Source organism: Hesperophylax consimilis, chromosome 9, assembly GCF_061612785.1.
Source record: "Hesperophylax consimilis isolate HC1 chromosome 9, BYU_Hcon_1.0, whole genome shotgun sequence".
Classification (NCBI taxonomy): Eukaryota; Metazoa; Arthropoda; class Insecta; order Trichoptera; family Limnephilidae; genus Hesperophylax; species Hesperophylax consimilis.
In genome coordinates this window covers 13,404,336-13,420,166 of record NC_142844.1, presented here as the reverse complement: position 1 = coordinate 13,420,166, position 15,831 = coordinate 13,404,336, and the positions used below count along the sequence as shown (strand labels likewise).

General features: G+C 34.4%; 1 protein-coding gene across 1 annotated transcript in view; it reads right to left on the bottom strand.

The window, feature by feature from the left end:
* Positions 1-15,831, bottom strand: part of oaf (BRICHOS-like domain-containing protein out at first) — a 242,068-nt gene that overhangs the window by 146,532 nt on the left and 79,705 nt on the right. Inside the window, exon 4 of the mRNA XM_089635629.1 lies at positions 5,191-5,374. Coding sequence (XP_089491755.1) covers positions 5,191-5,374 — 184 coding nt within the window. The remainder of the gene's footprint in view (positions 1-5,190; positions 5,375-15,831) is intronic.

Sequence of the window (15,831 nt, the reverse complement as noted above, 5' to 3'; positions counted from 1 at the left end):
AAATATACTGAATTGTGTGAAACGAAATTTGAAAGTTATATAGCTGGAAGAAAAAAGGGTTACATATCATTTTACAGCAGAGTTTTTAAATTTATCCAAAAACTTACTCAACTTAAACTGCATTCGGATGAGAAAAAAAGGTTTGGCCGAGAGTTCTTAGCGTGGGAGTAGACCGTTCACAACAGAACGCAAGGTGTTTTTTGATACATGCGATCAGTCGAATGTTAGTTTGTCGTTTACAGTTGAATATACACGACGTTAAAGTTATCGTGGATTTGAACAGGCGAAGAGTTGGAAAGGGAAGACTTTCAAGTCGTTATTATTTCCGACAAATTATTTATTTATGAAATAACGAATATGAAAAACGACTATCGTCGAAGTTGGAGCTGCATGCTCTTTATGAGGCTAACTTCGGTCTCTAGAGTTTTTAGCAGTTGCCCAAGCAAAAATCGCTAGGATACAACTCCCATGCGCATACGACTGTTAGATTTCATACAAAATCGGCAAGGCGAAAATTGTACCGAACAAAAAGTAAAAAAAAACACATCAGAATTAAATGAAACATGAAAAGTGAAAATAGTAAGCGATGCCACGTTCATACTGGAAATGAAAAAGCTTCCAGCGTCTTTTTCTAGCAACTGACAACTATCTGTGACAACTGCTGTGGCTACAATAAAAACCATTGGCGGCACTTCTTTAAACTAGTCAAGACAAAAAGATACACTGGCAGCTTTTTAAATCCCAATGAGAACATTCCAGAAATAAACTCTCAGAGGTAAATCAGTTATTAAGGCGATGCCATACGTAGTAATGCAAAATCATGTGTTTTTGGTTTGAAAATTTGGTGGCCTAAAAATGTTTCAGATACTTTAATTAAATACTGCGAGTAGAATACATCTTGGCCTTTGAAATAATCGAGTATTTTTTAGATAAGTATTTTTATGAGCCCAGAAAAAAATAATGTATAAGGCCTATGAAAACTGCTTTAAAGTTCAAAATCTCCTACTTACGACTCCATTTTCGGTTATGATTTTATTGTATAGTGTGGCAAATAAAGTTATTTATAAAAGATCGCAAAAAAAATTAAATATTTATGCCTGAACATTCACAAAATAAAATAAAAGGCACTTTTTGGCCATGTTTTTTTCTTGCATAAATCAAAACAGGCGGATGGTGTTAAGCGGGAATTTAAGCCTTATCGCCATCTACGTAAGGGTTGTTATTGATAGCGGCTTAATTTAAAATATTACACGACGTAGTGCATCGCCTTAAGAAACTTGGTAAGTCTATCAAACTTAACAATCCACATTACAGGGCCCTTGGGTCCTACAGAAAAATGGGAATCGAACCAGTTATCCCTAGACTCAAAGTCGAACGCGTCTACCTTCAAACAAGAAAATATAATATAAGAAACTGACCTAGTAATTTTAATGCTTACATATTTTTATTTTTAAGAAAGCTGAAACGGTTTACGGATAGTTCTTGTGAATACTCAGGCCGTGGGCCTATTGTGCTCCTATTTCACTTGACGGTTTCTTTATTACAGTTCACCAGGGTTGTCACTGGATATCTGGATGTCTCGTTATTCTACAGTGTGTATTCCCAGGTATCTGAGCCGTGTTGCCATCAAAGAGGGACATGGGCATCATAGGTGAATTGGAGTCTCTTCATTCTCTTCACATTTCCTGTATTTATTGATGCTTTCCATTCCCAACAGCTGCATGTGTCTCCTGAGATTGCAGGATTCTGTTAGTAGTTTTACCAGTTCCCTTGGCGAGTTTCTGTATTGAGTGGATGCCTGGCTCGTCTAGGGTCTGGTCCGTTTATTAGTACTTTGGATTTGGAAATGTTTTTATAAATATCTTACTTCTCACTTGTATTGCAAGAAAAAGACAATATACTAGAATTATGACATCACCTACGACCTCTCTCTGGGACTACTATATTAGGGGTAGAAACGGTGGAATTAACTGCATAAAGTTTGGTAAACAAATTTCAGGAAATGTATAGGATTCATCTATCAATTCACTTGTGGGATGCCTACAGTAATAAAATCCAAGGTTTCTAAGCAAAGCTGAAACAAAAAACAGTAGAGCAATAGGAGCTGGAGCGTATAATGTTTTAAAGCTCCGTACTCCTGATTTTTTTAATAGCACCAGCAATTTTCATTATAATAAAAAAAAACACTTCGTATACTTTAAACGGAGTTTTAGTAACACATTTAATAAAGACTATATGTATAAGCTGACTTTCGAATTATTACAAAAAAAAAATCTTTAACTGGCTGCAACAGAGCTGGCAACGTCGCATTTTGACAAAAAAATATGAGGTTCCGAGTTTAAAAAAATATTTATCAAAAGGTTATTTCTGACATATTATTTTAAGAATTTCACAGTACTGTTTTTTTTAATTACATAAAGGTCTTAAGTATGTGAAGGTATTTATAAATCCAAGAAATCAACGTGTTCGTATTGCACAAACAGTTAATTCAAATGTTTTTTTTTAAAATATTTTCTATTAATTAAAAAAAATATATTGGTATTAATTACTTATATTTTGGGAAATAGCACTTTTTAATTGTATTAACGAGATAAAACGTTAAGTGATCATTTTCTTGAATATTTTAGAAATAAAAGGAACGTGTTTTTAAAATTTTGTATTTTCTACAATTTTTCGACGTTTGGAGCAAAAACAGATTCGATTTTTTTTTTTTTTCTTGATTGTAATTAAAATATTCCAATTTATAAATAGTACATTTCAAATACACAACACTAAAAGCTAATTCTATCTAGTTTCTAAAAATGGTATTTTACAACATAAAAAAAAAATATATATATATAATATAGAACATTTAAAATAACTTGTAAATATTCCGATATTCTATGAAAAATTTCAAGTTTATACAACAGATAAACAACCCTCTTTTGGCTGTATAAACAATGCATATATCTTTCCATGAATTGTTTATTTGTTAGTTGTTTTTTTAACTGGATACAATATTCACCACGTTTATAAGAAAGGCTGTTAATGTTTTTTATCAATACGTAATGAGTAGCACATACGACTGTGTTTCAAAATATTCCAAGCTGTTGAACTTATTTATGAGTGTACAATTTTAGAATTTTGATTTTCCGAAATCCATGGGATTATGGTATCCACAATAATAGGGTATGTTGTGAGACGAAGAGAGTGGGAGGGAAAGGAGACAATGAAAAAGGAAATCTGGGAAGTACCTGTCAATTGAAATCTGGTCACTGAACACGAGTAAGCCATTTCAAGCAACGTTTAGAATCTAAATAATGGTATATCGCCAGGGAAATTCTAGCACAATTTTCAGACCGCAAAGTAATTTCAAAAATTATATAAGTCGCCATGTGCATGTATTCCATATTTTTCAATGCGTGAATAAGTTCATATCATTTATTGCTACTGAATGAAATTTCTATAGCAGATATTAATTTACAATTATTTTTAATTTCCTGTAAAAAAAAATGATTATGTATATTTAAGTATTAGATTATTAGATTAAGTATTATTTATTGAAATTATTCTTACATCTCATGTGATCGATACATATTACATATACATAAAAGTAATAATTGTATTTAATTAACCTTTACATAAAATTATAACTCCCAAAATATAAAGTCCCAAATGTAAGAACTAGTACACTAAAGTAGATTGAATAATGAATAATAGTAATATTTAATAATGAATAATAGTAATATTTAATAATGAATAATAGTAATATTTAATAATGAATTATAGTAACATTTAATAATGAAATGTCAACAAAATTGTAAGAACTACTGTCAATGGATGATGTATAATAGTTAAAATTTTAAATAAATGGTTTGATAATAAAAGGGAAAATATTAAAGCCCTGACAAGAATAAAACCCCAGTAACATTGATTAGATATCTGTTATTCGGGGTAAATAGCACCAACCCTAATGAAAAATAAGGGCGGGAGTGGGCGGCCAAAGTTTATGTGTATTCATTAATGGCGTATGTCATTTGGAGAGATGCCATTAGTGATATGGGCCTTGTCCAAGTGAGCCATTAAATATTGAAGGCCATAAGGAAATTAGTCGGTGCCTAATCGTACAGCCTATTGTTAGAAAGAGATTTGTGGATATAAATGCGTGAGCGCGTTCTATTCATGTCAAGTGCGTAATTCCTACGACAAAAAACCTTTATAAAGCGATTGGCTATAAAAAAATAGGAAGCCGTATAAATATTTTCTGAAAATTTTGTGCAGTAGATTATTATCAGGTCGTTATTGAGTGGAGTCACAAGTAGTACGTACATAGTTCGATATATTTTTTTAATGCGACGAAAGATGAAACTTTATTTCTCACTAGAAATGAGCGCAGTTGGTGGGTGGAATCGCAAAGAGGGCAGTTGGCTAGTGTTGCATGTAGGACACAATTATTCATAAGATGCTATTCTTGGCGATCTCTCTCTCACCCGACCCAAACCACTTATACAAAAATATGAGTAAGTCCCAGATCTTTTAAAAAACTTAACTTATATTAGAACTAATTAATTATTATGCTAAAGAGAGTTCGGTCTTTCTATCTGTATTATAAATATTATAATACCTTCAGCCTAATTCTCGTTAACTAATCCTAAACAAAACAGATTAAAAAAATATACTTCAGTTTCATGTCCATAGTTTCACTTTTAAGTAGAGCCGCGTCTCATCGGTCCGCCGGGCGGGCCATCCTGGAGCGGCCATCCATCGGTCCGCCCTGCTCGTAGTGAGGGGAAGCGGGGCACGGGTAAGTGAGGCCCAGGTGTTGATGCTCAACGTAAATATAAACCTCACCCGCTCCCCGCTCCTACGATTTCATAATATGAGCTAGAGGGAGCACCTCGCTGAGCGCTGTTCTTGCACAGGGAAAATAGAAAACGAGGACGGACGTAGCGACAACATCTTCCTCTTCGATTTCCCCGTCAACTCGATTGAGCGAATCGAGAAAAAACGAATAAATAATGTAGCATCGAGGATATGTAAAGTCGATAGATACATCATTTATGACAAAGCCGGAGAATAAGTCGTATTTCCACAATTCAGTAGAATCATTTCACGAGTGGTTACCTACTCTAACCCGCTCCACCTCAACCGATCACAACCCGATTTAGATTCGGTTTGAAATTCAGTATACCTAGTAAGTTAACAACAAACCTGGAACCTGCGACCAAGCACGCAGGGCCGTCTCACTTGTGTAGACGTTCTCTCCCGCCTCGGCGCACAGGGCCGGCGCACGGCGGGACAGTGCGCCGAGGTGCGCGGCGGGCACCCAGGCGGTCAGTGTGTGGTTGCTGCGCCCCCGGTCCACTTCGGCCGACCTGACGGTGCCAGGGTTTTTCTGCAAAAAATAAATAATGTTAGAAAATTTTCAAATGGATTTTTAACCTCCCCGTTGCCAATAAAGGTAACTAAAAGCTTTGAAAATACTATTCTCCGTGTATCAGTTTACTGAAAATATTATTTAAATTTTTATATTTCTTCAACACCTCTACAACAATTCTCAACAATAATCTTAGCTTTTTATAATGATAAAATGACTTCTGATAAAACATGTTTTGCATCTTGGCATTACTAAAGTAAAAACATTACACCTAAAACAAGAAAGTCGGAAAAGGGAATACATATTTACTATACATATTTGATTCGTAAATAGTGGAGATATTTTATAAATAATTTTATGTAAGTATTTGATATAAGTAGAATAGGGGAAAATCAAAATGAAAAGCATATATATATATATTACACATGTAACATTTTAAGCATGATAAATAAAAGTAAATCTGTATAACTTTCAGTTGAAAAATCATTACCTATTTATCTTTCATTAATTTAATTGTTCATTTTATATCTTAAAAATATCAGCATCTCCGATTCTTAGAATAAGAAATCTATTGGGTATTCTTGAGGCTTCATTAGCAAAATGTAATGATCAGTTTTCTACGAGAACGAATTCTATGGGAATCAGACCTCAGTTTTACAGGCAGTTTTTTCCAGATAATTAAAACGTATTACGTAAGGCTTTTTATCAAAAAAATATTTTATTTAGTAAAATAGATGCTGATGGATTCCGTAAACAATTTAATCTTTTACTGTTGTAAAAAATATTTTTTTCACTTGAAAAAAGTTCATTTCAAGAATTGTTTAATTGAATTATGATCGTTAAGAAAAGCGACTGTTAGAAATCAAACTATTTCTAAGGTTTCAGGCGAAGCTTAGTGCCAAATCACTATTTTGATTAATCTTCATAACGAATTGGTGTAAATTATGAATACCAAAATATGCTTTAGATAAATTGAAGGTTTTCCTATCGTTTAGCTTGAGTAGAATACAAATAAAAAAATGAATTAGGTACTCAATAAAAAATACAAATGTAAACTACTAAAAAAATATTTTTCAATAGAAATGTATGAACGCGTAAAGGAAACAACTTTTAAAAAATACAGTATTATAGCTTAGATTATCTGTGACAGTTTCACATGATTAACTTTTTTGCTTTCTTATAAAAAAATATTTACAAAATAAATAAAAACCAGTTTAGTGCTTAAAATCGAACGTTTCTAGACTCCGTTTATCAAGCGATTTTAATGCCTATTACCTACAATATAAGGTATACTAAGAATATACACATGTTTGGCTTGTAGCTTCCTCATAAGTATAAAAAAGGGGTAAAAAATCTACTAGATAATACATTTATTGTAACTGAAAAATAGCCACGAACATATTGGTTTCACCCATTTGGAAGCCTTTTAGGAATTCGATAACACTGAGTGATGTTTTATATTGTTTTACATTTGTAAAACTGGGGTATTTTATCTCGAGTTACATTTTTGGCAGAAGTGATGACAACGTACGAAAAGCTTTTTGTACGGTAAGTACCCCATTTCAACGTGATCGTAAACCATTCTTCAGCGGACTTTCCAAAAGAGAATTTGAGTAAAACGAAATAACAATGAAATTTAATCTGATGAATATATATTATAAGTAGGCAATTACACTCTGAAACAGGTGAGTGAATTAAGCAGTTAATTAATCATTTAAAAATAATGCAGAATTTACATTTTTAAAATTAAAAAAACTTGTGTTTTGAGGTGAATTTAGAATTTGCGGACACGAAGTGACATGATTTTTTACCACGCAATATGATTAATGAAGCCTCAAGCTTTCAAACTTAGTCTAAATCGGTTAAAAAAAATCTTCGCTAATGAGGCGTATTATTCACAGCGCTGAGTGTAGCGTCACGTAGCGTAAGAACAGTTAATTTATACGCCGTAATTATTTTGTCGTTAAATTGAATATTCATGTGGCGTTATTTGAATAAATCACCCCTTTAAGGTATTTCCCGATACCACACCTTTCCCTTGTGTACTTCAGCCATCACATTGCATAAAGCTAAGGTTGCCAGACAGCCACTTTCAAATGTATGAACCCATTCTTTACGTTCATCTCTGAATATATTACGGGTGTATCGTCCGTTTTCACGAATGTAGTACAACCACAAGCAGTACAGGGTGCAGCAAAACAGATAGTGCACTTTCGAAGGGCCGGTACTTCCATGGAGTCTCATTGTTTCGGAAGGGTATTGCCGATTTCAGTCGTTACCATGTGTTAGTCCGGACAATACCGGGCTTTGCCGTCCGCACGTTTTTTGAAAATGGCCGTTCTTTCGTCGCCACCCAGCGGGCCTTTCGGCTGAACTTCAATCTTACTCGCTGACCTGATTCGATCATTTGCGACTTCTTCCTGTGGGGCTTCCTGAAGAAAAATGTTTTTAAACATCGGCCTTATACCTTGGAAGAACTCAAGGATCGAATTCGGGAGAAAATCGCAGCTATACCGCAAGCTCACTCAAGACCACACCCTACATAATTTTCATTAATTACAATTTTTTTGTTATCTAATTTGGATTTTCGTAATTGTCGTTTATATTTTGATCTCGTGTATGTCTTGAAAATGCTTTATTCACATAACTACTGATTATTATTATGAATTTTCAGACTTACTAATATTTAAAAAAAATTATATTCACGTATAAGTGTATATCTATATGGGACGTGTTGGATTGCACTAACCTTACCACATCCTGGAATAATAATAATTATTACTGTTATACCCGTTGAGATATGCCAAAATGCGGCCGAAAACTTCAGCAATCGCCTTCATCAATGTTTCACTGCTGGAGGCCATCATCTTTCTGATGTCATCTTCATGCAAAAAAGGGGCATGATGTACAGAATAAAATAAAATAAACCCTATTTGTGTACTGCGGGCCGTTTCTTTGAATAGTCCACTAAAACTCCACCGACTGTTTTTGCACTGTCCGTTTAGCCGCACCCTGTACTTTGTTGTTCTTTATTTTTGTGGAATATAATTCAGTCTAGTCGCCCGTTGCATTACCGATGTGATTGCGAGCATTTCAAGGATTCGTTCTGAATACAGCAGGTAAATCTTTTGTATTAACAAATACTTTACACAAGTAGGTGTTTTGTTCTTGCGATTTGAACATATAATTCTTCGTTAGACATATTTGAATCGGTAAGTTAGATTAATGTAGAAATTGTGGATATTGTAGAGTATTGCGAAGATTCGTCAAAAATAAAGAACTATAAAAACTTGGAAATCAATAATTAGATCCCGGTTTCTGACAAAAACTATCTAAATTGTATATCTCAATAAAATCTTATCTGAAATAATGTTATCAGTTTTCGTTGACTAAACCTGTGATATATCATAGTGATTTATTTTTGGGGTATTATGCCGTGCCCTACGTTCTTCTTTAAGCCAACGTTTCGGACAGTATTACATTGATGGACATTGTAATTCAGTCCGAAACGTTAGCTAAGGAAGGAGGTAGTTGCAACACGGCATAATACCCCAAAAATAAATCACCATACAAGTTTTGGCCGTGAAAATACCAAATCACATCTGTGACATATTATTCACTACATTAAATTGTTTGGAATTTCTAGGCGAATCAAATTATTTCTACTAGCGCAAACCCGTGAAAATTCACGGGGTGGTCTGAATTCTCGACAAATCAGTTCCAATTTTGAAAACCGCAGTAAAAATAATTTTCCGGTAAAATTATATCATAGGTAAAAAAATATTTAACAAATTTCAAGTGCCTACAAATTTACGCCAGAACAATTTTAACTCACCTCTACAACACCAAATAATTATTATTTATTGGAAAATAAATATTACAACATACCTTTAATCTTATACGTATTTGTATGTATATGTACATTTAATCATGTATGTATAAGTACATTTAATCATATGTGTATTTGTATGTATATGTACATTTAATCTTATATGTATTTGTATGTATATGAACATTTAATCGATACGGAAGAATGGTACAACCCTGCCCTAGGCCATGCTCATCGTACGCGTACACAACTTCCGAGACAAGCAACGAACGTTAAATCGCTAGAACTTAAATTTGATTGGATTAACCGGTTTTGTGCGAGATTCGTGAAAGCTCAGACGACTCTTGCGGCGCCCATCAACATCGAAATGCAAATAGGACCGGCCAAGTATTTGCATTTATGTCTTAATTCAAATTGAATTCTAGCAGGGTTGACCTAAAACGTTTTATATCCATTGCGAGAGAGTGTTGTTATTTGTGTGAGGCCGGATTTTCGCGATTTCTGGAAAGTTTCACATCACGAAAAAGAACATTAAACGAAATAATTAAATGTGATCCGACCCACGAGTTAAGACCCCATTAGTAAATAATGCGTTTTGGGATATTGCAGTAAAACAAGTGCTGCTGTAGAAGAGGTGCTGGAAAAACAAAAATAAACAGGTTCGGCATTAGTAAGTTAGTCAGGTCAGTGGCTGATCTAACAAATGCACCGGGTTCAATTCCCCTGCTGGCTTAGTGTCTTCCATCATTATACCTATGCATAGGTGGAAACTTAAGTGGCAAACGGCCAACGTGGGAAATGCCCACCTCATACAGGACCCCACCGAGAGACAGCCTGGGTTTTCATTGCCTGGCAAAACCTGATCCGCCATCAATAGGTTCAGGTGCTCCCACTGTACTGCCGCTGTGCCCACATAATGCACAGATGGGGCCTTTAAGAGTCGGCGATGTGTGAATATGGTGCGGTGTAGACCACCGAACATGTGGTCAACGAATGCCCGCTCCATTCATTCCCCGGCGGAATTGATGAGGTTCACATGGCGACACCTGAGGCCCTAGAATGGCTCGCAGACCTAGATGTCCCCCTCTGACCCTCCACCACACGAAAGAATAATACATATGCTCTCCTCTAGCAATATTTTCAGGTTATAATGATGGTAGTAGGAATTTAAGAAAAAAGTAGGTAAGTCGGTACCGACCTTCAAGGCAATAAACAAAGGCTGACAAGGAATAGAAAAACGTTTGATATCGCTCATCAAGAACTGGATTAATGTTACTGTTGTACGCATAAAAATGTGCGACGAACACCGATGCAACGAATTAAGTTTGTAAGGTTAACTTAACCTTCGTTGGGCTGTCATAACCAAGAAATAAGTCAAACTTACTATCAAGGTGAGTCACAGAACATTAATTAATTATACACAGTCTCCAATATCACATCCCGCAATTTCGGGAAAGCCACTTTGGAACAAATTTATGTAAATTACCGACATTTGGTAGGCAGTTAACTTCTGTTAATTATACTGTTCGTTGTACGTGATACCGGCGTACATTACGTAGCATACTTAACCGCACTACCACAAGAAACCAGGTGTGTTCATGTCAAGATTTTGAACATATGAAATTATTATGGTAATTACTAATTACATATTATGCCTACCTAAATACAGCTTTCCTAAATTATATTGAACTACCCTGTAAAATACAAGTGATTGCTTCCGCAGATTCCGACACATAACATTCTTGTTAGTTTTAAAAAGAATACTAAAGTATGACTGCGTGAGGGATTTTCGGTAGGAATAACAAATTTATGTATTGTATAGGTACCCAAAATACGTTGCAGGTGATATGTATTTCTAATTTTGTTTGAAGGAGAACTTTCATAGTGATAATTATTGAAAGCGTTTTTTTATTAAATAGTAAAAAAAACTGAATAAATAACTATTCCCTGTAATCAGAAGTTGAATACATAATTTGAAACGTAAGAAATTATGAATAGTAATTTTTTTTTACTATGGTAAATCTATTTACAAATGTCATTTAAAACTTCACAACAAACAACCTCGACAAATGCCGATCGGGTAGGAACGATATTTCTTTCGTATATTGAATACTGTGATGTCATTCAATTACAGAGATATACGTACATGTCCGCGTGTGTACATTAAATGCCCTGGATTGAAATTAATCATAAGACGAACAAAAGTATGAAATATGTTTCATGCATTCATTTTTCATTACATTATCTTGCGTGTTTAGCCGCGTTATAACTGAATTTTATTTGAAAGCTTACATGGACACAAAAGCTTATATATGAATGTTAAAAATGGTATCATTTGGGATGAAATGGAAAAACGAATGAATTTATTGCTTATATTTACTATTATATCTAATGTCATAGAATTTCAGATAAACGTGTATATTTTCGTATGTGTGTCCGTGCGTGCCATCGACAACGAGTCTATCTGCCGATTTTCAGCTCGATCAGTTGTCGGGAAGTGGGTTAATTTGTGCTTCCAAGATTTGCATTCATTCATCCATTCCCGAAAACAAAAGTAAAATTGAATTAGATGTATTGAAAAAGCAGTAAAACGACGGTAGTAGTATAATTTCACGAACAGTTAATTTACGTGAACAAACTTCACAAAATCTTTTAAACCACGAGCCATTTTTTATGCCAAATTAAAAAAAAAACTCCACTTTTTGAACAGAAAATTTGAGAGATGAACATTGAAGGGTAGCCCATTTTCTTTTCTCTTCATTAGTGAAGAGGGTCGCCATCCACTTCCACCATCCCGAGTGTTTAGACCGACGGAGTGATAGATAACACCCCCTAGGACCAACTTTTTATCTCACCCATTTTAAGGGAAGCGTCTTTTGTGGAAGTTTTCACCCCCCTCAACTTCCAAAACCCACCCCAGTGCACTAAGCCACTGTGTTAATCGCTTAATACATACAAAGCTTTAAAGACTACCCTTAGGCTCCATACAACACTACAGTTTGTTGTTTAAGTGCTCGCAGCTGCAGAAGACATTCTCCTTCGGACAATTTCTCCTAATGACATCTCTGTGCAGTTATCAAGGAAAAATATAACCTCCGGATTCACAACAAGAAAACATTCCCCCGTAAACAATGTTCCCAACCGAGAAACACAGTGTTTTCCCGCAAGATGAATGACTTGTTTTATTCAAGACACGAGTATATTTACAAGCGAACTCTGGTTCAAATGAGGATATTTATGAGATAAACAAGAAAAATGAAAATCCAATACAGTTTTATCTTAAAGAAGTGTATATGGGAAAATACGCGAGGTTCCTTTTGCGTAAGAAAAATAGGGATATTTGTTTCTGTGGAAAAAAAGATTTAAGGAAAAAAAGTAAAAGTAAGGTACCTATTTGCAGTGGCGAGGAGATGGGAGATAATATAAGAGGCTTTTTTGTTTTGAAAGATGGATACAGATTTTAATAGAACTTAACCGTAATTTATCAATATCATTGAGGCATACATTTTGGAGAAATATCAACATTAAGTAAGTAAGGCATTAACATTTGGATGGTATAATTGGAACAAATTTCATTCAAGGTTTGCTCTATTTTATTTCACCTTCATTTTTGGGCTGACCGTTCAAATTTGGCAAATATATTTTAATATGAACTAATTAACATTAATTAAATTCTATTCTTTTGATAGAAAACATATTTATTATTTTACATGGTAGACTGCATAAATAGATTAATATGTTAACATTTTTCATCAAACTTATGAAAATAGAACCGTGATTTTAACAAGAACAGTTCAACGAATAGCTGAGATTAATCGAAAAAAGGAGATATTTAAGCACACTTTGCTAAGATATCGAAATTGTAAGCGTCAAATTTTAACTTAACGGTCGCAGAGTTTGATCGACAAAACCGAAAATAAGGTATGTCTGTGTCGACGTTAATTAAAGCTTTTTTCAGTTTTAACTTTATGAGAAACTTTGTTATTTTCAGGAACTTGTGCGACACGTCGAAATGGCATAATTATTGTGTTAACCCAATGGTATGGACGTCGGGACCATAATATAGTAAGAGGAGCACGTTCAAGTGAGGGAAAGGGGCTGGTGATTGGGCCCCATCCGCGGGGAATCGAGAGTCCCATAAAGGAAACAGCCCCATTTACATTTCCACCGAGTTTTCCCATTTTGCCGAAAGGACAGAGCAACCCAACTCTGAGGTCGCACTGGAAGTTTAACAAAATTGAAAATCGACCCATTCCGAGTTTAGCAGTGATATTGGTATTTTTCGGACAAGACATAGAAAAAGGTACGGCAAAGTTCATTAATTAACTTGCTTGTGTATGTAAACTTGGAACATTCCACGAATTGATTAAAATTTCGGGTGAATATTACTTTAATATAAATGGTATAAAAAATCAACAAGTACGAGACGAAATATATTTTTTAATTTGTCTTTTTGATCGCCATTGTTTTCTATAACTGGACGACTTAAAGCGAGGATAATGTTTTATTGTATTTTCAATTTTTCGCGAACATGAGTTATGTTTGCGAAAAATGAGAGTGAATAACGAGAGTTATAAATATTATTTACAAAAATAAGAAACCCATAATTATTATTCACACCCTTCCAAATACACTTATAATTTCAGTGCACTAAAATCAGTTATTCAATTTCACTGTGACGAAATAAGGGTAGAGATACAACATCAATCGGCACATTGGTTTGAGTTGTTTTAAAGCAACTAAAAAATATATAATATTCAATACAATATTAGCGGTTCTTAAACGGGGCACCACGGCAAGGCAAGTGTCCTGGATTCAAGTCATAGACGAGATCTTTTTCTGATTTTGCTGTTTTAAATTTTCGTTTAAGAATCGCTATTATTGTCAATAATAGCGATTCTTAATTTGAAATTTTACTCATTAAGTAATTCTACAATTTGAAAAATTTAATTAAGTTACATGGAAATATTCATTGGTTTCATTTATTGTTAAATCAAGAAAACGTTGGAGATACGTAGATTTTGGCAAAATTTAATCACTACAGAAGTTGACATTTTACTTTCACTGCGGTATTACGTTCTTAGTGTGCGTCACGAGGAACACGATTATGACCAATAAACCAGAAATTCCATATAATTTTGATTAAAATTCATAACGCTCTTAGTGGCACGGTGGTTCAGTAATTAGTTTTTAATCTGGGGGTATTGTAAAATAAACAACTTAATTATAATACCGCTTTGAGTCGCGTGGTTTAAAGCGTCGGGTTCTCGTTCCCTCGTCATTGCACAAGCGCTATGTGGAAGATACTCTAAGTATCGCGCAGGTAAAAGTCCACAGAGTCGTAATGGAGACGATCTCCAGATATTTCCCGAAACCTACTAAAAGAAAGAAAAAACAATTGATGATTTTTGTTGTTTTTTGTTTTTGGGGTGTTATGGGTGTTAGCGCACTAACTCCTTCTTTAGCCGACGTTTCGGACAGCGTTGCAGTGTCCATCATAGAAGGAGTTAGCGCAACACGGCATAACACCCCAAAAACAAACAACAAAAATGCTTTTGGCCGTGAGAATCTAAAAACTTACCTAATTGATGATTTGTCTTTGTTGATTTTTTGTGAGATATTAAGGCAACAAGCGACCGCTACGCGCTGACTGCGTGACTTGTTCATGAAGTTTTATATATTCTCAGGGCAGTAAAATTTCATCACACGTAAAAAAATATCAGTCCCCGCCATGGAACAAGTGGTCGAGCCGTCACTGGCAGTACCTATCCACATTTATAAAACAAAAACAACATTTTCAACAAAAAATCAAAAATTGTGCGAATATTCGTAACCCAGGAATGCTATAATAAATAAAAATATAGAATCATCGCCCAAAAGCAGGTTTCTGAAAAACTTTAAATTTGAACTAGAAAACATCGGCCATGCGTCAGTGAATAAAAATGTTTTTAGGAATATAAAAATAATTGAAAGCCTTTAGAAATTCACCGATGCCACGGAACATAACGATGCCAGCGCCCGCATTGACAAAAGCTACATAAAGTAGAACTACCATGCTCAATACACTGAAGATATAAATCGAGAGAAATGTGTCGAGGCCGTGTCTGAATGCTCGAAGTTACCTCATTTGTCCTTACTGCTGATATTCGAGAAAAAAATTTAAAAACAGAAATATTGTTTGAACAGATTTTTTGTCTGGTACATAGAAGTCGAAATAACATGTTTAAATACTAAATTAGCGACATCAGTTTTGTACCATAAATTACACTTTAACACTGTTTGTTTGTTATCTGTCATTGCCTGGTCATTATCACAAGAAGTTTTATTTTTATTTTAGCGACTATATCAAATTACAATACATTATATAAATACAAAATATAATGGTGAATTAAAGCATAGTGATGATGTTTCTTAGTCCTCTACACTAGGGAGTCCTGTGCTGTGGCGAACTAAATTTATTTAATTCTATTTTATTTGTCTTCGATGGCGGTTTTAGTGTTTTTTCAAAGGTTTCTTCATTGACCGCTTACAGCCAGATTTTTATTATTGATTTATATTCATTAAACTTTCCTATTCGTTTTATACCGGTGGAGAGGATGTTGCAAAGTTTTGTTGAATAAAAAATTAACTTTCTTTCCCCAAACGT